The sequence below is a fragment of the Rutilus rutilus genome (genome assembly GCF_951802725.1).
Source record: "Rutilus rutilus genome assembly, chromosome: 17".
Lineage (NCBI taxonomy): Eukaryota > Metazoa > Chordata > Actinopteri > Cypriniformes > Leuciscidae > Rutilus > Rutilus rutilus.
This window is the reverse complement of record NC_140230.1, coordinates 7,270,796-7,297,733: the sequence shown is the minus strand read 5'-3', so window position 1 is coordinate 7,297,733 and position 26,938 is coordinate 7,270,796. Positions and strand designations below refer to the sequence as shown.

The 26,938-nt window shown below is 37.7% G+C and overlaps 1 protein-coding gene across 1 annotated transcript in view; it reads left to right on the top strand.

Annotated features, from left to right (window-relative positions):
* Positions 1-5,326: 5,326 nt before the first annotated feature.
* Positions 5,327-26,938, top strand: part of rprd2b (regulation of nuclear pre-mRNA domain containing 2b) — a 33,267-nt gene continuing 11,655 nt past the window's right edge. Inside the window, exon 1 of the mRNA XM_084384869.1 lies at positions 5,327-5,569. Coding sequence (XP_084240995.1) covers positions 5,368-5,569 — 202 coding nt within the window. The 5' untranslated portion in view covers positions 5,327-5,367. The remainder of the gene's footprint in view (positions 5,570-26,938) is intronic.

The window sequence follows — 26,938 nt, the reverse complement described above, 5'->3', positions numbered from 1 at the left end:
CATTTGATTTTCCTGACCCAGCCCCAGAGGGAGAATCGCATGAACGCCCGTTGCTTATGAGGACAGAACTAACTCCTTTCGCTTGTCGGAGCAGCTATTCATCTGCTACGGGGAGGAAAAAAAGGGTATCTGGTGTCAAAGCAAAGGCGTTTTGCACTGGATAGTGGAAGCCATCTGCTTAGCTTACGCTTGTCAGTAGGCAGACTGCCCTATAAGTGTTCACGCCCACTCCACTTGGAGTTTGGCTTCATCTTGGGCTTGGTCAAAGGGGTATGTCTATTTAGGACATTTGCGTAGCAGCGGATGTCCTCACAGAATACTTTCGCTAGATTCTATAACCTCAAAATTTTGGGTTACTTTTGAATTCTGGTACAAATATGGCATATACAAATAATATATACAGTATAGGGGTGGCACGGTACATGAAAAAACATCCGAACCGTTCGGTTCGCTTGTCTCGGTTCGGTGCGTGTGTGCGTCGCACCGTTCGACGCATGCGCAATGTAGCCTTGTGCCCGTGCTAATACAATGCTAAATCATAAATCAGATGTATGTAGAATAACATTATGATGTCCAGCAATCGATTTAAATAGTACACTGGGTTTACTTAGACATTTAATGAGATCTACTCCACTATGTTGTTTTTTCACGTGAATAGATTGACAGTTTCACGTAACCTATAGCCTACTTTAATTGTCCAGTGGCAGAACTTTTGCCAAGCGTGTCATAGGTTCTGAGTTCTAATCCGCACTTGTATATATTTTTTTTCTTTTTCATCAAAACCGATTATGTTTATCAGTGGTTGTATATCAAGCAGGGACAGATTTGTGTGAATTTTGTTTGTGATTTCACCGGAACGAATAGAGAGTCTCCTCAACGGATTGAAGCGCGCATCCGAGTGAAGACTGTGCGGCGTGTGCGCGAGCCACAAGAGAACACAGTATCAGCACCACTGATCGCAGCGGCAACGAGCACTTTGATCACTTGATTAAAAAAACTAATTTCAGGGCTAGATTGCTTCTTATTTAACAAACAAATGAAACGAATAATTTGTGAGTTAACTGGAGATGTTTTATTTATTTGTATTGGTACATCCGTGCCGCGAGATATCGACCCTGGCAAAAAGTGGTGGGTACATGTCCCACCCGTAAATTATGAGACACGAGGAGAAATTGACAAAGAACTGTCCGACACAGCGCACGTAGCTCTCACTACAGATGGATGGACCTCCAGGGCCACTGAAAGTTTCCTCACAGTGACCGCTCACTCACTATATTACTTCGAAATGGGAAATGAGAAGCTACGTTTTGTAAACATGCCCCATTTATGAGATAAATAAATTAATAATTAGATAATTAAGCTATATATCATATGCTGAAGTACATTTTTGGAGTGTTAAAGATTAAAAGAAAAAATAACAACAAGAACCGTACAGAACCGAAAACCGTGACCCTAAAACCGTGATACGAACCGAACCGTGGGTTTTGTGAACCGTGCCACCCCTAATACAGTATATATCACAAGTTAACCATATAATATATCTTGCATCAACCATAAACTCTTATTAGTAGTATTTTTAATGTTAAAAGGTATGCTAACGAATATACAAAAAAATAAATAAATAGGTAAATCGCCATTTGTTCATTCAGCCCACGCTCATTTAACAGCCACCAATCAGCGTGTATGTTTTGTCTAGAGTGCGTAAAGCCATTTAAGTACTATTTCAATTATCCCCGTTGTGTAAATTATAATTGCGCTGAAATATGAAGAAACATAGGCCAATGGGGTTTATAAGTAAGCAGACCAGGGACACTAATCCTACAAAAGACAACTCTGCTAACTCTCCCTTCGACTTCTGATGATGCAGTTCATCTGGATGCCACATCTAGCCCAGTTGATCTCCCTCAGCTGTCTCCCAGTCTATCGTCTATTCCTACAACCAGCACAGCCGAAATCCACTGTTCAAGTGACTCCTGCAGGGATCTTACCAGATCTAATCAATCTATGAATCCTGCTGTACTGTGTCAAACTACAAAGACACAGGGAACCGGCTCCTCACAAAAAAAAAAAAAAACAGTTCAACCACAATGGTTCAAAGATTTCCTCTGGCTAACCTTATGTGAAACGCGGGGAAAACTTTTCTGCATGCAGTGTCGCTTTTGCGCAATCAATGGACTGGCACTAAATAATAGAATTTAACCTGCATTTGCCGTGCAAGGTTTCCATAATTGGAAACATGCTTTAATGTCATTCAGGGAACATACAAAAAAGCAAAAATCAAAGAGGCTCAGTTTCAGGTTTTTCAACCTAGTGTGGCAGAAAAGACTCCCAGTTAAAAGCAAAGCAAAAAGATGCTAACGAAACAACTAACCTTTCTGATGGGCCAAGACGTCGCTATAGATGGTCAGGAAACCGATACATTTTACAAGTTAATGTTGGTTAGAATACAGTACATGTCCCATGACAATCAATGAGATGATGAATATAATTTTACTCTATGTACTACGAACGGTTTTGTCTCCCATTCGTGAAGGCTTTTATGCAATACTCGCAGATGAAGCTAAAGACATTTCCAACAAAGAACAACTTGTGACTTGTGACTTGTGACAAAATTCAAGAGGATTTCATAGGACTTTTTGATTTGCCAAAAACCGATGCTCACACAATTTTCAGTGCAATAAATGACATTTTGATCCGCTGCAATATAATGTGTGATACGAACACATTCAGGCGCAGCGAACATGTCTGGTCACTTGGCAGGCGTCGCTGGATGCTTTAAAGAGCACAATCCCACGGCTGTCAATGTGCACTGTTTAGCACATTGCTTGAACTTATGCCTTCAAGATGCTGGGAAAAAATGTAAGCTGATACGAGATGCATTGGATATTGTGCAAAGACTGACTCAAAAACCAAACCATGCATTCGAAGCATTAAAAAATGAAATGAGACTCAACACTTAAAACCTATACCCTCTGTCCAACGCAATGGACTGTATGCACTGCTGCAGTGAAATCAATCATCGACAACTATTCTGCTCTGGTAACCCTAATGACAGAAATCACAGAAGAATCCCAAGATGAATGCGGTAGGAAATCTGCGGGCGTTTTGGTCAACCTACAAAGATTTACCACGTATTTCGGTCTGCGTCTTGCTTACATGATTTTCTCTCCAACCGAACAGTTATCCAAGGCATTACAAACAACTGACATGACACTACAAGATGCTTAAACTGCAGTTGCGATCACACAACGTTTTATTCAATGGCAAAGGTCTCATGATGCATTTCAAGCTTTTTACATCAGTAACAGAGGCCTCCAAGGATGTGACAGACGCTCCCAGGTTGCCAAGGAAACAGAAACTGCTCCTAAAACTTGGCGGAAGCAACAATGAGCATGAATTTCAAAGTCCTTCAGAATATTACAGACAACAGTATTTTGAGGTCTTGGACTTATTGAACTGCGAACTTGGTCGTCATTTTGACCAGAAAGACTTTAAGGTTGTGGTGGACTTGGAGAAACTCGTTTTCAGAGCTGCCTCTGGAGAAGAGGTGACTCTCCAGCCCTCTATAATGTCTTTGTATGTGGCAGATTCTGACTTTGAGAATTTATGTGCTCAGTTGAGCATGGACATTATCAAAGCGTAAAGAGTGACGCAGACTATTTTTCGGGAAGTTTGAGGAGTGCTAAGAAAGTGAGTCTTAATATGTTTTGTTACATTTTCACAAGTATTGCTTTTGTTGTTTTGCTGCTATGCATGTATAATTCCATGTGTAGTGGGTTAAAATTAGGCCCACCCTTTCTTATGATACGTTCCGCGAACCATGCCGGCTACGTTTTATACGTTGCCCAGTGTGTCAGCTATCGGCGTAATGTCGAGAGGCCGATCTCGAAAGAGAACATCTCGGGTTACTCAAGAAACCATGCTTCCCTGAGAGGAGACAACGAGACACTGCGTAAGCTGCAGTGTAAAAACCTTCCAAGTGTTTGCTGTATGCTATCGCTCAGTCGAAAGATCCGGACCTTCCCATGCCTGAGTGCCATTGGCCCAACGCGTCAGCTATCAATGCAATGTCTCATTCGCTCCTCTCAGGGAACCATGGTTATGCGAGTAACCCGAGATGTTTTCGGAACACTGTCAATAGCACAATAGGGAGAATGCATTGACGTCACCTTCCTGCCGGAACACACTCTCTCAGCCGGACTGAGTGGCAGAAGAGCTGCTGCGTGACTGGATTTAATGGGAAACTGCGAAAACACGAGTAAAATGAACAATTATTCGAGGTTGGACTCAGTATAGTGTTCCTTACAACTTACCAAAGATTCAGTGATCCATGGATATTGAGATGCAGATCACTTATAATTTACCACAGCTGATGTTGTCTTGAGTTTTGTTTGTCCATTGAAATTTCTTTGAAAGGTATTTTTGCAGTGTTTCATCAACAGAATAATCCAAAAACACGTTAAATAACAGTACAACCCACTAAAAAGATGAACTGGATGTCTATCCCTCACAGCCTCGCTTTCATTCCAGTTAAAAATCAAAGATGGTTCTGTGAATAAGGTCTGTTGCAGGACCATGCAACTTGGCAAACAATAAAAAAAATTATAATAATAAGTACGCAATATTTAGCTTACCCAATTTTTCCTTAGGCCAAAAACATTTAAAATCTTGAATGAAATGTATCCATCAAATTGCTTTTTACATGAGAGATTTCATTGGGAAAACAATTCAAATGGATTTTATGAGAAAGAAATTGAAACGGTAGAACATGTTTTTATCCATTGCGAATTTGTACACGAATTTTGGCTTTCATTTCAGAGTTGGATACAATTCTAAAGATATATCACTACACCCTTTGAATGTGATCTCAATTAAAGTTGTAATGTATATGATAAGAACCTAGAATTTGTGATAATAAACAATCTGATTGTTTTAGGTAAACACTTTATCCACAGATGATTAAATACTTATAGATTAAACCCCATTTCAACGGATGGAAGAATGATTATAAGCTATTTGTAAAATCTCTTCAATGTATGGCAGAGAGAAATGCCATGAAACTTCTTTCTGCAGGACAGTCTCATTCCCTTTGTTTTAGTTTTTTTATTCTTTCTTTTAAATGCTGTATCAACACGGAAACATGAGCATGATTACTGAAGTATGCCATAAATGTTAGTAGCTACTTGAGGTCTGTTAAAAAAACAAACAAAAAAAAAAAAACCCAGAATTTAAAATATAATGCTATTTAACAATGTTGCCCTCTGCTGGTGGTTTGTAAATGTGCAGCAGCGCCCTCTGCTGGTACAGCGGGATAAATCGTGATTAAATCCTCCATGCGGCTCTGCTTGCACTGGCAGTGAAGGGAAGATGGCGGCTGGACCCGGAGCGGCCAGTACTGGTCACAGCGGTGGCCGTGGCTCGTCTGGCGCGTTAGAGTCATCGCTGGACCGGCGATTTCAAGGAGTCACCAATACGATGGAGTCCATCCAGGGATTGTCCTCGTGGTGCATCGAGAATAAGAAACACCACAGCCTCGTCGTGCGCTGCTGGATGAAGTGGCTGAAGAGATGTGAGTTGCTAATGTTGCTAATAAACGCACACAAGCACAACACTAACGGGATCTGAATGCAAACCTTGTCCCGATGACAGTGCACTTTGTGTTTCGATGCACAGCGTTTGAGAAATGTCAGTTTGATGTGAACGCGCTGGTGTGTCTCGCGTGCACGCTGAGATGAATGTTGATTTTACACTAAAGCTCAGTGCAGGGTCGCTCTGCAGGCCTGGGCATTTGAAACAGAAAGTTGGACACACTTCAGCAGGTTTAAAGAGACTTTAAGAAGCATTGTGCATGAACATATGTGGTGCAAACTCAATAGAGTAACAGATGCGTGAGCCCCACACAGATAAACAAGCGCTGGTCAGTGTGCAGTTCAGATAGGCAATCAAGATGTCAGTTTGTTTTGGGTTTGAAATTTGAGTGTATTGTGATGGGAGTGTGAATATCTGGTGACTGGTCGTATCATCTTTACTTGTATGGAACCCCAAAGCTGACAAAATAATGATTAAATTAAATATACGCCGAAATGTAAAATACATAGGCTAAAGAAATATACAAAACAAAAGTAAATGAGTATTTATACCTTTATTTCCTTAAAGTATAACATATATCATTAGTATACAGACAAATAAATGAAGACAAATACATATATACACAAATAAATGTGAAAAAAGTATAATTATAATATAAATAAGGAAATAAAAGTATTAGTACTCATTTATTTATTTTTTACATTTCTTTGTATATTTATTTAGCCTATGTATTTATTTTTATTTATTTTTTGCATTTCTTTCTTTCTTTCTTTATCATTTTGTCAGCTTAGGTTTTCCATACCCTTGCGATTCTTCCGGCTGTTGCATGCTTGTCATTGACTCATCTGAAGGTTGCAACCCTTTTCAAATAACAAGATGTCATATTTGATTTAAATCACTAGCTATAGTTCACAGTCCTGCAGTCAGTGTTTGCACAGAACTAAATAAATAATCCTGAAGTAATGTTTTATAAGTTGACCCAGAGCACTCCAAAATGTTATGCTTTTGAAGTGAGAATATGATTTTGTGATTCCAACGCTTTATAACAAGGTTGCATGCATCATTCGCACATTTAACATGCACTAGCCTACGTCACACTAAATTCTGTATCGTGACTTTATCTTTTATATTTTTTCACACATTTGTTCATCTTGGTTAATGTTAACTTAAATAAACATACTTTCATCCATTGTTAGATCATGTTAGTTATTTTTTAATGCTGTTACACCACTTTTATTTCATTATAAAAACGAATTGGTAAATGTAGAAATTAGAGGTCCACCGATAGTGTTTTTATTTTTTTACCGATAATGATAGCTAGGTTAGCCCACTAACCCATAGTTCGTTTTTAAGATGGATACTGAATGAACACAAAGATAACACAAAATGGTGCTGAACTTTATTGCAAAAATGTAATAACAGTACTGAACTATGAAAATGTACTGTAGGCCTTTTTAAAAAATATATGAATCTATTAATTATACCTTGGTCAATCATGTTAGTTCATAGTGTATTAACTAATATTAAGAGACACAACTTGAAAATGTAAAAATGTATTAGTAAATGTTAAAATTAACAATGAACAATACTTTTGTTAACCTTAGTTAATGTTACAAATGGGATCTTATTGTAAAGTGTAACCATTTCAAATAAATCCAAATAGTCATGCTTAAAGATGGCCATATTTACATAAAGGCCATTGAAATTAGACGCATGTAGCCTATGTTGTATGTATATTCTGTCGGCTGCATGACGATACAGTTTGCTTTCTCGTGACACTAGCTTTAAAAGTGCAACTTCGCTCCATAACGAATGCATAAAAGCGACCAGCTGGATATAAACTAATGCAAATAGATGGTAACAATCGTTACAGTAAACATTTGGGTCTGACTTTTTTGTGTTTTTGCCACGTTTGTTTATTTTAACCGCTTGAGGTAATGTTAGCGTCCTCGATGGCAAACCTACTGCTGTTCTTCAATATTGCAGCATCTAGTCAACAAATGTATTACTTTGTAATGATATAAAAAGCACGTACGGTAGTGTACTTTATAACATAATCTACCATTTTGTTGTCTAATGTCCACATCTGAAGTGTCCCGCTCTATGCAGTGCACAGCCTCATGTCAAAACAAACACCGTGAGGGTCTGTGATAGTTTTTTATTTGGCCTCTAGAGGCCGCTCTCGTACTGTGTAATGGCAGCAGACCCGTCTCAGCGCTCTCGTACTGTGTAATGGCAGTGCATCCTCCTCAGCCGCTCCAGCACTGGAAAAACTATCGGTATGGATTTTTGCAGATTACCGAGTGTTCCAGCAATTGGTTATTGGTGCCGATTAATCAGGTGACCTCTAGTTGAAACATCATTCACAAATTCACATGTTCTGAAAGTGTGGGGCGCGGGAGATCAGAAAAAAAAAAAAAAAAAAGAAAAGCCGTACATAGCAAGTGTTCAAGTGCGTGCGTGAATGGCGGTTGCCGTGTCTGTCAGGCATCGCAATGGACGATGGCATCATCTATCGGCCCAACCCTAATGAATATCCTTGTTGAGTCTGGAACAACATTCCAATCAACCGATCGGATTAGATGGATAGGTTTACAGTTAATGTCAAGTTTAAGCTTACAACAAAGGTTGCACAGCTTGTACAGTGTCAGTGAGGGACACAGTTTTTTCAAAAGCCAAAAAAGGCTAACTGCAGAAATGTATCTTATTCCCCACACAACTAGTGCATTTTCATTGTTGCTTATCAGTGTAGAGCTGCCGACCATTATGCATAACAATGTCATAACATAGCAACAGAAAATTGAGTGGCCACCTCTGCAATGGTATTATTTTGTTATTCTTTGATTTGCCCAAGTAAAATGGTATGTGCATACCCTCTATTCACACTTTTTGCATTAACCAGTCATCAGATTCAATTTTATTGAATGTAGTGTCTAACGACAGCAGCTAGACTTTAACATTTGTAATGAGAAATTGTTTCTTAGACACTGTATAAGTTGTGAAATACTAAAAGGCGTGAAGATTGATGTGCATTTGTGCTGTGTAAACTAACACCTCTTCCAATCGCCTGGAGCCATTTCTCTCTCCTTTCTGTTTCAGTTGCCTCGCTAGGAATCAAATAAAAGGAGAGGTCACTCATTTTTACGCTGTTGTTAGTGCAACCAACAACACAACAGTTTTTCGGCATGATTTGCAACCAAAGGAAAAGAGCTCGGCGCTCGTTTGTCTTCCGCTTCGTGTTGCTTAATGGCGGGCGCTTGTTTGTTTTACCCTTCACCGCGTTGCTATGCGCGCGCAGTGCATTATGGGAGTACAAGTCCCGGATGTCCGACCTCGAGAATGGATAGGTTAAACTATAATTGATAGCTGTCAAATTATTGTACAGTGTTTCCCATACATTGGTTCACAATATCAATACAGCCTTTTGGAAGATCTATTTGTGGTTGGCATTGACATCGTTGAATAAACATGAGCACTGCACGTTTCAAAGTCAAAATGCGGCACGGGTGTTTTTATATGAATGTGACTGAAGTGAACTGACTGTCTTTAGAAAGGTTTAGATGTGATTTCGATTGAATCTTTCCTGATAAAGCAGCGTTTATGAGCTCTGCTTTGTGTACAGCCGTTACCGGGGAAACCGCTGTTTCTGCCGCTCCTAAAGCGCCTCCTGCTGGCTGCTCTTTGTAAACAGCCTTGCAAACCTGTATTAATACTAGTGTGGATTTTTTTTCTAAAATATTTGCCCAGCACTATAATGAACTTTCACATGCATCTGATTGACTGATAAACTGCACGCTTATGTTGTTAAAGGTGTGGTTATTTCAGCAAAAAAATTGCTTCATTCATTCAGTTTAACAACATTAAGTTAAAGAGGGCAAAGTTTGTCATTTAACTGAACTGTGTGCATGCATTTTAGACTCGTACTGCTTTGTCCATGCCATAAATGAACATCCTTGAATGAGTAGCGTTTTCTATTTGCTGCATCATTGTTCTATGATGCTGTTAATATGCCGTGACATTTTTGGTGAAACTTCATGAGCAAAAAAGGTCCATTGTCAATAGTGATGCATGAAAGTCCCTTTCAAACCTAGCTTCTTCTTTTTTTTGGATCACATGCGAGTTTGCGAGACCAACTTGAACATGGGCGGAATCTGCATGGGGAACTTTGAGTAAAAGGACATTGAGTCTTTTAAGTGAAATGCTATGTAAGGACATGATTAAATAATGCAGATGTACTGTATTTCCATTAGTTGCACTGATGATGGTTATATAAAGCTGAGCTAACTTATAAATATAATAATAAATATGGTGTTAATAGAATTGTGACAAGTGAACATTGTAACCCTAATCCTATGACGCATGTAATCTTAAATCAAAATGGCATAACTTTCAAGAATATTAGGGATGCACAATATTATCGGAATGTCATCGGCATTAGCCCAATAAAGGCTTAAAATGCTCCATTGGCATCAGCTCGATAAGAAATATTATGCTGATATCCTTTGCTGATAAGATGATGTGTTGCTTATGCGCCTGCGATGACTTGCGTGTGCAAGGAGTGCTAGCGATAAGATCACGTCAGCAGTGTTCTTGAACTTTTGCATATATGCTGATTAATTCACTATTTTGGATTGGCACCTTTGCTTAAACTTGTGAATGCGAGTACAGAAGGATGTGTCTGGTTTGCTATACCCATCAACAGTCATATGCAGGGCTTGACATTAACACCCGCCAACCCGCCAAATGCGGGTGAATTTTGCTCGTGGCGGGTAACACATTCACTCCAACTAGCCACTTTGGCGGGTTGAATAATCGTAGTCTTTTCAAAAGGCATCTGAAATAAGTATGGCACTACGACACTACAACTCCCACGAGTATTAGGGCTGTCAACGAATATTCTAAATTTGAATATATATTCGAACAGTTTTAAAAAACAGAATTTCGAAGGTGAAAATTAATATTCGAATGTGGAAAAACACCCGCGGTAGCAGAGGCGCGGCTGTGCTTTGCGAGTGGACGCGCTGCCTGAGGGGTCAGGGTCAGGTCATTTTTATTTAACGTTAAACAGAAACATTACTGAAGTGTAGGCTACTGTACTGACTGAATAGATATTGCATGAATAAGGTAGGTTAGATACAGCAGTTTCATGCACTGCAGGCTTCCACTGGTTTGATTATTTACCGTTTCATGTCAAGAAAAAGTTCCATGTTTACCACAGCACTGCTCGCTCGGAGCGTTCAATGTCGGTTAGGCTACTGTAAAACTTCAATTAATGTTAATAATATTTGTTTCAATCACTGAATGAAGCCTGCTATATAAGAGTCGCGACCTTAAATTGCTTGCACAAAACTCTTGATCAGCACTCAATATTTGCTTATTCGCTTGTTGTTAATTTAAACTGTTATGCACAGAGCGCGTGACACCTCATTCGCGCCGCAAGACCTCCAGACGCGCGTAAACGCGTCACACTCGCGCCAGACGCTCTATTCGCGTTTGGTGCTGAGGGTGAGGGCGAGAGAGAGAAAGAGTGCCTGCGAGTGAGCGAGCGAGAGTGAGTGAGGTCTGCGGTCTTGGCCATTAGTTGATTTACTTGTTTTCGTGTAGGTAATACGTTATCAAATATGTTTAAACTTATATAAACTACCTATACAAGTAGTTATGTCTCTTTGTATTAATTTGTCCTGTTATTGACGTAATGCGCGTCATTGACAAAATGCGCAACCAGATGTTCGAATAGGTCGAATATAGGCTATGTGTGTTTTTTTTTTTTTAGAGGGAATATTCAAAGGTAATTTTTGAGCAATTTTGACAGCCCTAATGAGTAATGTCGCTAGTGACCGACAACAAAGAATCGAAGAGACAGCTAGCTGCCCTGCTGGAGTTATGTCGTATGCCGGTGGAGCAATGTGGCGACATATAATACATAATAGCCTACATGGTTTTATTTTAAAAAAGGAGCTTTACACACAACCATTATCAGAGCTAATGATAATGACCTGTATTGTTATATATTTATGTCTTGATTTGGGTGTGTACAGTGGTTTTACATTTAAAAGGGTTGTAAATCTAGTTCAAGTAAATTTTAGCACGCCATAGTCAACTTTTATCAGGTAATTTCACAACAACAAAAATGTGGCTAGTAAAAATGCTGTGTGGCTAGTAACTTTGGAAAACCACTAGCCACACTGGCTAGTGAGCAAAAAAGTTAATGTCAAGCCCTGGTCATATGAAACGCATAGGGTTGGGCGATGTCCCCTAAATTGGCAGTTGACGATGTTTACAGTAAAACATCGCGATGAAACATCGTCGGGGGGGGGGGGGGGTGGAATAGGGCTGTTGGAACGAATTCCGAAATTCGAATATAATTCGAATATTAAAAAAATCAATACTATTCGAATGCTGAAGTTCCTATTCGAATATTGCTTTTTTATGTATAGATTTTTTTTTTTAATGCAATCTTGCCTTTCTCGCCGCCTTGGCACACACATGTGAAAATTAAATGCTTTTGTTTCGTCTGATAAACAATAAAGTTTTTGAATCGTAACACAATTGTGCACGTTATCCACGCTGTATCATCATAACAACTGTCAAAAGTCGCGGAGAGGAATGTCTCCACGGTAACGGAGATCAACAATTTGATTCTCAGTCCACATTACAGCGTGAAAACGGCGTCTTCAAATATATCCACTTTGGAGTGCGTTTTCATTAATAAAAACGCCGTCTCATTGTGGACGGAAGGCCAAAACGGAGAGGAAAATATACGTTATTTTTTTTATGACAACTTACAACCTGACAAGCTAGGCGATCTGTCCGAGGAACCGCCGCTAAAACAGGCAAGAATTACTTATGTTCTGCCTCTCTCTCTCTCCTCATCACGGGGCTCAACTACCAGCTGTCCGCCAAAAGGCAATAACAGACAAACTGACGGTTTATCTGTGAAGATATGAGACCGATCAACATCACGCATTGGCGATCCATAAGACTGTGTAATGTCGTAAATATTAATAATAGGATGAATTTGAGCATTTAATATTCGAATATTATTCGAATATTAAATAAAATAAGGAATGGAATTCGAATAGTATTATAGAGGAAGATTGACAGCCCTAGGGTGGAATATGATGCTACGGAATCGCGCTGACCATCACGAAGAGAGAGAGAGAGAGTAGCTACTTCTACTGTGTTTACGCAACGGGAATACTCGGCTTGGCATTTTGAAATATTTGTTTATTTGGCCGTTTAGGCTCGCAACCGAAGACAAAGACTATATGCTTGTCCTTGTTGCGCTCGGAGCGCGCGCACAGCATCCTGTCAGTACAATTCAGTTCTCTTTCGCGACTTATTGCGCTTTTAATATTTCTTTTCAATATAAAGCACATCCTGCTCTTTTCTTTCTCATTCATTCATGTTTTATTATTAATAACTTTAAACAGAATCGTCAACTGAAATCTGCGCGGATTATCAACAATACGACACATTATAGGACATAAAGGGTCTCTGCGGCAAAAGTGAAAGTACCAGCGGCCAGCGGGTGAAATGTTTCGAAATGTCTCTTTGAACAGTAAAGCACCCGTTTCAATAAAAGGATATATTAAAGTTTATATAGCCTACTTTTACATTTTCGCTGCTGTTCTAAAATTATTTTCGCCATCACCTTAAACAAGCAGCAGCTGCTTGAAACCCAGTGCAGGAGCTGTAACTGTTAGGTTACCACAGAAACGTAAGCGGTTAGTTGATTGCTGTGGTGACTCGTGACACTCGCGAACAGCACTGAACACGCACGTCTTAATTTTTTTGGTGGCTCACCATCGTGATGTCGGTCAGCCATCACGATGGACGATGATATCGTCCATCGGCACAACCCTAGAAACGCATAAACGTGTATTTGACGCACAAACAATGCATTTCCATGGTTTGTTTAAGTGTTAAAATACACATATATTTGAACTACCTGGCGTTCCATACAGTAACTCTGTAGCACTTAGTCTTCAACCCTGCTCCCGGACACCCACTGTCCCGCAGAGTTTAGTTCAAACCCGAATCAAACACACCTAAACCAGCTGATCAAGCTCTTCAGGATCTCTTGAAAAGAGAGGGCTCTGTCTACATCCCGCATTATTACAAACCAGGCGCCTGCAAGTTACGCCTAGCACAAGTTATGCCTCCCGGGGAAAAAACAAGTGTAAATATCAATAACTAAAAGAATATTTTGAAGTAAATTTTGTTATATGTATGAAACCATCAAACCGATGTCAGCATGGTTGTGTGACATGCTCTCATTCTCAAAACATCTAGACTACATTTGACTGAATTTGGCTTAATGTGTTTTGTGAATTATGATAAAACAGAACATTACATTTGTTTGTTTTAAATAAATGTTTGTTGACTTTTGTATGTTCATGTCAGCAAATGAAAGTTTGTGAACTGTTACCAAATGAACAAACTAATTGAATGGTTTTTCTGAGGTAAATGTAACAACAACAGGCTACGTGACATTTCTTATAGCGTAAACCTGGCTAAAGGTAGGAGTCACTTCTCCGCTTTCTGAACTTTTGCCTGAAGGTTAGTCTTGAGTGAACTCTCCTCTGCCGTTTGGTGGATTCATTTATATTATCTACAAGAAGAATTTTCAATGTTCAACTGTTTCGATTGAAGCTATAAACCCTGTTGCAGTCGCTTTAGTGAATCGGACAAAGAGGTCCAGGACTTTTCTGATCTTTTGAGTGAAATGTCTACAAAATATGAATGCTTTGTACTTTTTGGTTATTTTAATATGCACATTTGCTGTCGTAATGTAAAAAGTTTTTTTAACTCGTTTGATTTAAAACAATGTTTAAGGTTGAACAGCCTACCCATAAACTGGGCCACATTTAACTCATAATCTACAAATTGATGATACAAGTTTGAGACAAATTTTTCTGACCACATGCCTATCATTTTTAAGACTTCTACTGCCATCCAACCTGCACTTGCAAGGACTCTTAAGTGCTGTGACCAATGTTGAATTTTCTGCGGCGTTTAAATCAAATTGTGTTTATTTGATGTTGGAAATGTCTTTGTGCATCTCGCGTTGAAGTCAAGTAATTGACAGCTTCAGTGATTATACTGGCAGCAATCTTTGCTCACTTTCTGTTCATAGTATTTTCATGCTGCTAACTACACATTGCAAAGTTTCTGGATTGACAACCGTATTTAAATATGCAAATGAATTCGATTGGACGTAACAAAACCATATGATATTCTTGGAGTGTAAATGTAAAATAATAGACCTGCCACTTTTTCTATGTAATGTTACTTTTTGTTATTACTAACTTTCAATTTATGGATTTTTCTAAGTTACACTTTTTTATGATCTGTCCTAACAGTGAATTTAAAGTTAATATTACAAACTGTTTCTTTGCATTTATTTTGGATTCATTGTCAGTAATGGGCTTGCAGTTCACATGCTGTCACAACTTTGTACTCTGTGTGTGGATAACCGTGTTTGTCCGCCACAACCAAAGACCATTTTTGACCCTGCTTGTAAAAGTAATATTTATATAATTATTTATAATATAATATAATAATATAATATAATATAATATAATATAATTTCAATATAATACAGTTCGGTCTGATTAAACCCACAAACCTTCATTTTGGATGAAGGGGGACCTTTGACTATTTTTGTGTGCTTCAGAACAGTACTTATTTATATTCTTTACTTCCAGCCAATTTCTGACTCTCTCCACACCAGACAAGGAGAAATGAAATCACTCATTTGCTGGCATTTTTTTAAGTGCTTACATTTCTCATATTTGGATGGAAAGATGTGATGGAAATTTAAACTGCACAGTTCTTTTCTCACAGTCACAGTTAAATAATAAACCTGATAATCAGATATATAAGCACAAAAATATAATAGCATTTTCAATTTAAAAACATTTTTCAAGAGTCCAACAAGTAGGCTTAGACAAAATGTATAAATGCTACTTTTTTTTAGCAAGTAAAAGGTATTTTAGTATCATTGTAAGAACATCCCCGTTCAGGTTGTGGTTTGCGTGTCTTTTTGCTGTGAAATCTTTACTGATTTTTATAAAGTAAATCTAAGAATAACTTTTATATTGTTAGTAATATTGAACACTGAAGCAAAAAAAAACAACATTTTGTTGATTATCCATATATAATTTTTTGGAAAAAACAATGTTGAAATGTGACCATCAAATATAATCCATCAGGCTTCTGTGGAACATTTATTTATTCATCTCTCAGTCATCATTGTAAGCAATTAAATAACATCTTACTAAGACATATTATTGGGAGATATAGAGTGACAGCTGATATTTATTTGGGATGAGTCACGATTTTGAGTTGATTTAATTATAGAATATCGAATGGGTCGTGTGATTATTGTCTAAAGAAAGAAAATCCCCATGTTTTTGGTGCTGATGCGGTGGTGATGTGTCCATGTTACCAGAGAGTGACAATGCCAATAACGCACCTAAAAGCTGTCAATAAACTCAGACAGAAGAAGAACATATTTTCTCACACCAGAGCATGTGAGCGGAGTGGTAATATATCCTCTAGAGCGGAGAAAGTCTTTCTGAAGATTCCGCTTCGTTCACTCAACCCAGAATGCCCTTTGTGAAGCACTAGTTCAAAAATACATGAATTAAGGGGCTGCCCCCGACTAAAGTTTTTTTCTAGTCAACTAGTAGTTGTTCATTTAAGCCATTAGTCGACTTATCACATATTTATATTAATTTAATGACTTATTTTGGAGAGAATACTAAATAATGAGCGGTTATGTAATATATATATATATATATATATATATATATATATATATATATATATATATATATATATATATATATATTAGGGGTGTCGCAATATACCGGTATTGACGATAATCGTGATATTCAAAGCATGAAATATCGACATCGTGTTAATTTAGAGCAATACAATATACCGGTATTGGCGATATTGGCGTTTTCTAGACGCAGCGCTCGTCCGCGCCCGCGCAGCTAGAGTGAAACACTCTGTCCACATTAACTGTTAACAGGGGGTTTCTGTGTTCATATATTTAATAAAGGGTGATTATTAAAATTAAGAACCCCGTTTTCTTTACTCATCTTATTTTTGTATTTGTATTTGCACTTGATTTTTTTATTCATATCTGCATGACTTTATTGGCGCCAGTGCAACAACAGGTTTAAGAGCTTTTCAGTTCTTCAGGAAACCTTCAGACAGTGTTTGGCTTCAGTTTGAAACCAGATAAACTTCACATGCTTGTCTTCCTTCACAAAAATTTGCCATAGATTGAGTACCCCCCCCCCCCCCCCCCCCCCCATAGATTCTATAGATATCGCGATATATCGATATCGTGAATTCTTTTGGCCACAATAACCGTGGTGTGAAAAATCTAACATCGTGACAGCCCTAATATATATATATATATATATATATATATATATATATATATATATAAAGCTTGCCACAAAAAAACTGTAAAAGTAGGCTAATGATTATGAATGTGTCGGATAATTGTGTCGGGGTGGTGTGGCGCAATGGATAAGACACATGCCTTTGGTGTGAGAGACCCGGGTTTGAATCCACTGTGAGACACCAATGTGTCCCTGAGCAAGACACTTAACCCCTAGTTGCTCCAGAGGCGTGCGACCTCTGACATATATAGCAATTGTAAGTCGCTTTGGATAAAAAGCGTCAGCTAAATGAATAAATTTAAATGTAAATATAGCAAGGAGACATTTTAATTGTTTATTAAAAAACTAAATGTTTTCTGCGTCAGTTTCGGCTGCAAAGATGAAGTTGACGATGCTGCTGACTAGTGTTGTTTTTGGCGGCCTATTTTAGTTTTAGTCTAGTCTTTGTGTCAAGTTGTCATTTTAGTTTTTAGTAGTTTTAGTCACGTTCATACTCTTTTTAGTCTAGTCAAGTTGCAGTCGACTAAAAGTCTGAGCATTTTAGTCAGAATTATCCATGACTATTTTCGTCTAGTTTTAGTCGACGAAAACTGATGACATTTAGTCTAGTTTTAGTCAATGAAAATGGTATTTTAGTCTCTTTTTTAGTGGTAATGCCACGATGGAAAAATAGCGAACAGAAAAGTAACACTCATGGAGGTGGAAAAACAAGTTATTTGTGACATGCAAGATTTACTGTATTAAATCAAAAAAAGTCAATTTTAAGTTTTAATTTAAAATGTTTGCGCTTTTAATATAAGTACATGGTTAAATATTAATACCACTTGCTTGAGCAACTTAATATATAAATCTATATAAAAGTAATACATTGAATAATATGTCGTTTAAATTGTTTAAACGTGAATTATGTCTATTAAAAAGTGTAGGCCTATATGTGTACAAAGAGAATCACAATGCTAACAATTTTTTTTTTTTTAATAAGTAGCTGATAACTTCTGGATTTGAAATAAAAATAGTGAGTATGTGTTTGTGGTACAGCTGTGGATCAGTTACGCACTGCAAATGCAGCATATCATTGTGAAAGCACTGTAGCGCGTGCTGCTCCTGCACCGCAGGATAGAAACATCTAGTCGTCTTGTGTGACCATCCCCCACTGTTTATAGCGAGCACAAGGCAAGTTAACTTTGACTTCAATACCAAAACTACGTCTGGGAAACAATTGGGCATAAAATGTTGTTTTGAGTTGAAATATTTGATCTCACTCACTTGAAATAAACGTGAAGCTTCCGCGAAGAAAAGTTCGCAGCAAGTGGCTTTGAGCCAAAGACGAACGGACAAGTTCAAACACTATTAAGAGTGACATTTAAGGGATAATAATGTATATCATTGTACACTTATTACACCGATTTTCGGGGTTTTTTTTCTTTCTTTTTTTTTTTTACCACATAATTACAGGGACATATTGAATTGAGATTAATGTTTTAAATCTTACCTGTTTATAAATCCATTTTGTACAGCGTACAAAACAATCGTCCAGACAAGATGATCACAACAATATTATCAAACTCTGTAAACAATAAATGAACTCTGATTTCATTTTCTATGCAATCAAAAACGGAGATGCAAGACGGCAAGTTGTATTTGAATGAAACGAGAGCGCGCGTCCGTTGTGATGCATGGATGTGCGCTGTGTTATAATATATTGCTATTGACGACGGTCATGCCACAGAATAGAATCTTGCTTTAAAAAGTGCATAGAGCTGCTTGTTTTATTTGTAGTTTGTTGTTTTTCTAATATAAAACTGTTTTCAGTGTGAGCATCAGTTCTTTTTGAACACTTTCATCTCGTTTTAAAAAAAACGTGATGATATTGATTATCACGATAATTTTGGTCACTATAATCGTGATGTGAAATTTTCAGCCGGAGGATCTCAGACAAATCTCAGGGAGAATCCCACAATCAAAAAGAATACAACAGTTTTTATAGAATAGGAGCATGGCAAAAATGACATGATACATTACATTATTTCCCTACCATTTGATTGGTTCTTCATATGCAAACCCTTCTGTTACTAGGTAGCTTGAAGCAACTTAGATCTCAAATCATTAAAAAAAAGAAAAGATGGAAACGGTTAGAAGTTCAGTTGATTACTCAATATGTGATGAGACTATTCTAGACTGTTATATGTTTGATATCGTCTAGCCAGCATCTCAGAATTGTCCACTGATTTCGACACAATCTTCAGAGTACATTTTGTTCAAGTGTTAGAATGTTAGGCCTAAAGGAGAAGAAAGGTTAGATGTTAGAATGATTAGTTTGAGATACAGTCTACTATTTTATTAATTAAAAAATCCAGCACACTATCATTAACCGTTAATTGACAAGATTGTTAAATAACATTTAAGTTAGAATGGATTGAGACCCATCAAAAATAAAGAAGTAAATTGTTTTCCAGGGGTTAAGTTTTACATGTGCAAATAGCAGCATAATTCACACATCATCACACCCCTGCAGTGTTTCTGTGAATGAAAAACTGTATACAGTTACAGTCAAACCAAAAATGTTTCCGACACCTTCAACATGTCTCACATTTTCAGTTTATTCGCTATAGTTTAGAAAATGGTAACTCAAATCAGTTGATATTTCACTGGTTTTGGCCATCCTTCTGTTAGACTGTCTCTCAAATGAATTAGGTTGAATATCTGTCAGCTGTTAAATTTAAATACACAATTAGATAATACCAATTTAGGTCATCCAGTTACCAAGCAATGCTTAATTTTGTTCAGTCTGTGGTGTAAAAAGGTTGCACTGCTCAAATAGTCAATAGTAAAATCGGTGGTGTTCAGTGTGGTGTTGTGCCAAAGGATCCAGTGATTTCATCTCCCACATTATTGTGATGTCTTTTAACTTAACTTATTTTCATATACATTTTTCTCAGCCAATATTGACATGCTTTATTGCACTGAATTAATCGGCTTAACATGTAATTCAATTACATTTGTAATAGAAATTTGATTGACAGTAGTAGTAAAAACATCTTTAAAGGCCCATTCACAATTAACGATAAGTACATTAGCATCCACATCAACGCACAATATCGTTATGTTTAATATAAGTGTGATCTGCAGTTTGGCGTCTGCTGCGTTAAATGCTTGAACTCTATCAGCAGGATCTGATTGGCTTTTGGTTTTATCGTTCATCAACAGGAAATAATCATTTTGAAATTGATTCCAACAATATTGTTCACTCTGTCATTATCGTTATTATTTATTCAAAAGTTGAATCTATCAACTAACGGTAGCTCCGCTGTTGGGAAAACGCTCTGGTTGGTTGAAGCGCTGTCCTATTGCATGCAGAGTGAATTTGAAAGACAGCCGTTTATCCCGCCCCTCGGATTGAGCCGTGTCTATGGTGAGTTGCCAGACCTAACATCTTGATGTAGGTATGGCTTGCCAGGCTATATCGTTATAGTTATGATGTGTGGACTTTGCTATTCTTCTGAATTTAGAATTTTTTTATCATTATCATAGTAATCGTCCTTGGTGTTCTTGGTAGTGACTGATATACCTTCCAGTGCATTTGTGATGCTGTACATATGTTAATTTGAGAGTAATGTATTGTGGGATACCGTATTCATGTTACCCTGGTTTTATTTTTGTCCTTGATTCTGTTTTTTTGAAAACGGTGAATCTTCTGTCCACAATTATTTGAGTCATATCTGTTTATTTGAGTGAAATCCACTTGTGTTTTTAAAGTGTGTTGATATTAGCCTAATGCCTATCTCTCTTCTGTAGATTTCCAGGCAGAAACCCTCCATAACTTTCAGACATAGACTGGGCTTTAGGCACATTATCCTAAATGGACTTAAAGTATACCTTACTTTTTAGTCCGTGTACAAATTTTTCATGCTGCTAAGTACACTGCAACGTTTCTGGATTAACAACAGTATTTCAATGCACGATTGAAACTAGAAACTGCAATGATTGACAGTAGCCGCGTTTCCACTACCCTTTAAATTGCGCGAATTGAAATTACGAATTGAAAATATGCTTAATGGAAACACGTAATTTTCGCAAAAACTCTTTACCATTTATTGTAAAAAAGTTTTTACGCTCGCATGAGGTGGTTTTTCAGGCAATTCGAAAAAGAAATATTTCGCAAATCTGCAATGGAAACAGTTTTTGCGCATTTACAGGTCACCTGATGTAGCCTAGATGACGCGGTGTGTTTGGACCGAATACGAGACAGTTCTTTATTAAATTCATATAAGGCAAAAGAATTACAGGAATAATGGATTCTAAACCTCAAATAAATGCCACAATCAAGACCTTGAAGCAGATATGAGGGAGAAACACCCAGAAACTCCTCATATGTGCCGCTCACAAGTATAATAAGGGTCGTTCCTTACCATTAATGCTTGGAAAACACACATAGGCCTACATCTCCTTCGATTAATAATAACGGCTAGTGCAGTGGCTGGTATATAGTACATAAACCTACCAACGTCCGTTGCCATGGCTTTTGGAATGATTGAAGTTATCGCGAGAGGAAAAATGTTTTAAGTTTTAGTCGCATAACATCGGTTAATGGAAACGCCGTCATTTCGCAATAGTTTTTTGTCGACATTTAGAAAAAAAAGCGCAAAAGTTTTGCGCAAATCTGTAATGGAAACGTGCCTAGTGATAACCAATGGATGAGACAAAACATAAAACATTTTTTAGAAAACTTTATTCAACAGTTTTTGCTCTTGTACCGAAATCGGTACAGAGAACTGCAAAACATTACTGGAATTGGTACCGACTACTGAAGTTTTGGTACCAACAACCCTATTTGGAACTAAACTCTGGCCCTCAAGGTCCACTTTCCTGAAGAGTTGAGAACCCCTGCTGTACGCATTTAATTTTTTGCACAAATGTTTTTGTATTTTGCATTTGACGTAATGTGGCCAGTACCTCACCTACTATATACACTGTAAAAAATTTGTAACACTGCCCAATCAAAAATTTCAATTGACCGATAACATCTAAATTTTTCAATTGGCCCAAGTGAAAATCTGTACATTTAATTTTAGAATTTACAGAATTTCACTTGGGCCAATTGAAAAATTTAGATGTTATCGGTCAATTGAAATTTTTGATTGGGCAGTGTTACAAATTTTTTACAGTGTATGAGTTCATCTTTTGTGCTGTTCATTAGGGTATGTGATTTAATGGCGGTAAAAATAACCAGAATAACGGAAATTACATCAAACGGGTGTGAAAAGGTTTACTTGTGACATGTGAACATCTTAAAGGGTTAGTTCACCCAAAAATGAAAATTCTGTCAGTTATTACTTTCCCTCATGTTGTTCCAACCCCGTCCGACTTTCGTTCATCTTCGGAACACAAATTAAGATATTTTTGATGAAATCTGAGAGCTGTCTCACTCCTCCATAGGCTGCTAGGTAATTTCATCTGCCGGCCCAGAAAAGTTAGTAAAGACATTGTTAAAATAGTCCAAGTGACTACAGTGGCTAAACCTTGAGTCTGTCAAGCGACGAGAATACTTTTTGTGCGCAAAAACAAAACAAAAATAACAACTTTATTCAACTATTCATTTTCTTCCGTGTGGGCCTCTGACGTGAGTTCACGAGAGCCACGACTAATGCGCGAGAACTTAGAAGATGATGCAGATGGGTCTCGATGTAATGTTTAAAATGGTTCTAAAGTGTTCATTTCCTGAGAAATGAGAAACCAACAAGAAAACGTAAAAGTGCCTTACCAATGCCGCAAAATGAATGGCTTACCTTTCACACTTTCCCATCAAATGATCGTGAGTGTCATCTTCTCGGTTCTTCTCTTCTCAGTTATTGGAAATTATCACATTATTATTGGTAAACGTAAAACGTAGTCAAGGTTGGAATATGGGGATGCACCGATACCACTTTTGCCAGAATGAATCCGATCCTGATACTTTCATTTTTTGGTACTTACCGCTACCTGTTTTTTCACTGCTTTTGTAATTTTTAAATCTATTGCGTAGAGAGACGAAAAGAATATGAATCATATTAGTTGGCTTAATTTGTTTAGCAAATACATTTCCTTCAGTTATTGTCATAGTTATTTAAGCCTGCTAAATTGTATAAGTTTCATGAGAATCATATGTTATCTTTAATTTACTAGAACACTGCATATTTAGAGCTGGGAGCAGGAGTGTGTCAGTGGTTCAAATAGATATTTCTATTCCAATTTTTATACTATAAAAACTACTAGCCTAATTAATGTAAATTTAAAACATTATTAAAGACAAGTAAGCAGTCAGTAATACAATAAAGTATTTAGGGTTTTTTCAGGTAGGTCTAACTGTAGTTTTCAGGTACAGAATTTGAATACATCAAATGTGAAATAACACTGCATGTTCATTATAGTATAAATTAAATATAGATGGATCTTTTATAAAGTTACAAAAGTTATTCAGTCAAGAGCAGTGAGTGATTTCTATATCCTTTGTTTGATTAACATTAAAACACTGCAGCAAGTTTATTAGGCTGCTGGCCCTTTAAGACCAAATGCACGTATCCCATATGAATATATTGTCTACATTCACTTGAGATATAACCGACTATGTTTACTGGGAGACTCGCCAAGACGACGTTTTTACATAATTTTGTGTGAATTAGTCCGTTTAAGTGCAAGACGTGATTATTAAAGGGGTCATGACATGAGAAACCAAATTGACCTTGATCTTTTGGTATATAAGAGATCTTTGTACCATTAAACCTTCCTGCAAGTTTCATAGCTTTAGACGCCCTCCCCATTATAAACGAATCATTTATTTAATCAAGCTCTAAATACAGCTCGTTCTGGATCCATGGTAAGAAGTGACGTCACGGTACGAAGTGACACACCAGTCGTTTGCATATGACCGCCTCCAGCACAAGAGATTACTGTCTGTGCCTCATAGTCATTTCGCATCGTCGCATGATTCGTTGTCACGTGCCCCACCAGAGTTCAGTCGTCGACGTACAGCGAGTGGGTCTCTTTGCAAGATTGCTATGGGGCCGCCAAAGCCTTATTTGATCGGTGAGTGATGTGTAGAGACGATTGTGACAGGGCGCATGTTACTGAGAGAGCGAGCGAGAGCGCCCCGGCCGCGCGCGCGCTCTCTCACTGTCTTTCTCTCTCTCTCTCTCTCCCTCCCTCGCGCATATGCATCAAAATAACCCGTATTCAAGTGTTTCTGGTTACAAATCTGACATATTCATTCAAAATAGCTTCACACTGTCAATGTGGACACGGGGTAATCCATTCTTAGTTGTTAGTGGTGGACAGATGGTTCATTTTCTGGCTTTCTATATCTATGTTAATAATTGATGCATAGGCGCTGACGTTAGCCAATCATAACAGTGGGTGTTAACACTGAACTCTTAAAGGGGAAACACCCCCAAAACAGACTGTTTGAATCAGAGGATGAGAAACAGGGTGGGAAAGGGTCATAAATCACTCAATTTTAAACGTTTTTTGTCCAAAAAACTATAGTAATACTATAATTGCACCTAAGGGAACATAATAAAAGAAAAGAAAAAACCATGTCATGACCCCTTTAAAAAATTAAAGTGAAAATTAAAGACAGTATCCGCTCGCTGTCTGAGACATTAGCAAACACTGAGACGCCCTTTTCAGGGCTTGCGCTTCGGATGTTTGCGTTCTTGACCTGCAAACGTCCTGTAATAATGCAGGGAACCACTCATTATATAAATCACGTAACAGTTCATGTTTTACTTGCATACTATTTCGTTTTAATCCAGATGACATATTTGCTGAGTGAACGATCAGCAACCATGAGCATGCAACAGAAGTGCGCTCTCTCTCTCTCTTTACCGTCAGTTAACGTTAAAGCTGCAGTCCGTAACTTTTTTGGGTTAAACATTACCCAAAATAAATTGAGCAAGTAACTTCAAAACTATCTGCTTGCCGTAGCTCGATTCAAACCGGTAAGCTTGTAATAATGTTTTTAATTCCAGTGGTACTGGTGGATGTTTTTGCGTCATTACGTCACATCTGTACACATAAAGAAGGTATCGGCACATCCCTGTTGGAATACTTTGTGTTTAGTTGCCTGGGTTGTAGCACATCAGTTTACTAGTGTTCATTCATTCAAAATGAATCTTCCCTTCGAGTGAAGTAAAATAATATGGCCCAGAAGAACTATAGTGATACCACAACCAGTGAGCACAAGCTCCTCAGACAGTGAGCCTGTTTTACAGAAGGACATTTTTAGGAATCAGATTACACACAGCATGAGTTATAAAATAGTATGTCTTTGACTAAAGGCTTCATTAGTGTCAGATGACTTCACCCTTCACAACTAACTGTTTGTCCTTTATCGTAAAGTGTAAGACTTTTCTAATGAGTGTTAGGCTCAGCTTTCCACAAATAGCATGGGCTTCTGCAGTGCCAGTCTCTCAGGACAGAGCTAGAACACCGACTCTTTGTAAAGTTTAACTGCATTTTGTTTCTTCCCTTAAAGCTACACTGTGTAATATTTTAAGTTGATTTTTAGCAAAAAACACTGTTCTTGCAAAATTGTACATTCTCATTAATGTGTAATCACTTAAACCAACTAATTAAGTGTTCTCGTAAGTGTATAATCTGCCATTTAGAATACATACGAGCGAGTCGCTCGAATGGCGGAAGCCATGTTGCGCATCCATCTTGAAAATATATTAGACAAAGAGGGACATACCTGGAAATTCAAGCTTCGCCTTTCGCGTTTTTACACTCAGTGGCACCGAGACGAATGCGAGGGGGAGATTACTCGCGACTGCCGGCCACCGTAGGAGTTAAAACGCCCTCGGAATGGGAGGGGCTAGAAAGTAATATTCAATTGGTAGTTATATACAATTTCACCGCTAGATGGGAGTAAATCCTATACAGTGTAGCTTTAATGGTTGACAAAAAATAAATAAAAAAATGCTACTTTGAGTATTAAGGCTCTGATATAGGCTACTCACAGCAAAGTTCTTTTTCGTTCTTCGATTGGGGGTAAAAAGAAGTTTGAACTCCGGTCAAGTCACATCGTATTTATGTATAAGAGTCAAAATCTGCTAATTAAATAACAAATCATGTCTTTTATTGGAAAATCAAACATTTGATCAAACTTTGATAATTTTCCTAATCTCTTCGTAGTGTGGGTTTTCTACTTCTTGTAAATGCTATGGTGTAATTGTGCACGTTATTTGATCTAGGCCTAATGCACAGATCCACTGTACTGATACACATTCATTATTTCCCTACTGTTTATATTCACTATATCCAGTTCCTACTGGGTATTTTGACACAATTATGTGTATTTGACGGTTTAGGCGTGAAACCGAAGCCATAGCCACAGGTTTTGTGCCATAATGGTCTGGCATTTGGCACTATCCATGATTACTTCTATCTTCACTACTGTCCTTTAGCCCAGACACATGAAGAATACAGGATAGTTTTGTCACATGCAGCAAGTAACCAGTACTTGCCAGATATTTCGGCAGCTCCTTTAAAGATGCTGTAAGTCTCTTGGCATCCTCTCTGATAATTTTTTTTAAAATGTTTTTTGTTACATTCATTCTTGACAGGTGTATTGTCATTGTCTCGTTGTTGGCCTTCATGGTTTTCCATGGCAGATTTAGAGTTTTAGAAATACTTTTGTACCCGTCTCCTGATTAGTACCTCTTCAAAATAAGATTACATGCATCCTTGATCACATCTTATAGCTGAAGCCATGGCCAACAAAGATCTTACAAAGAACATCCTAGAGAAACAGCTGACTTTTATTCAGGGTTAATCAGCATAATTTATTTTAAATGGTGACCAGAGGAATATAATTACTTTTCAGTAGGGGTTTGAATGCGATTTGATATTTCCAAACAGATTTACCATGACTTGTTATAAAAGGGTGT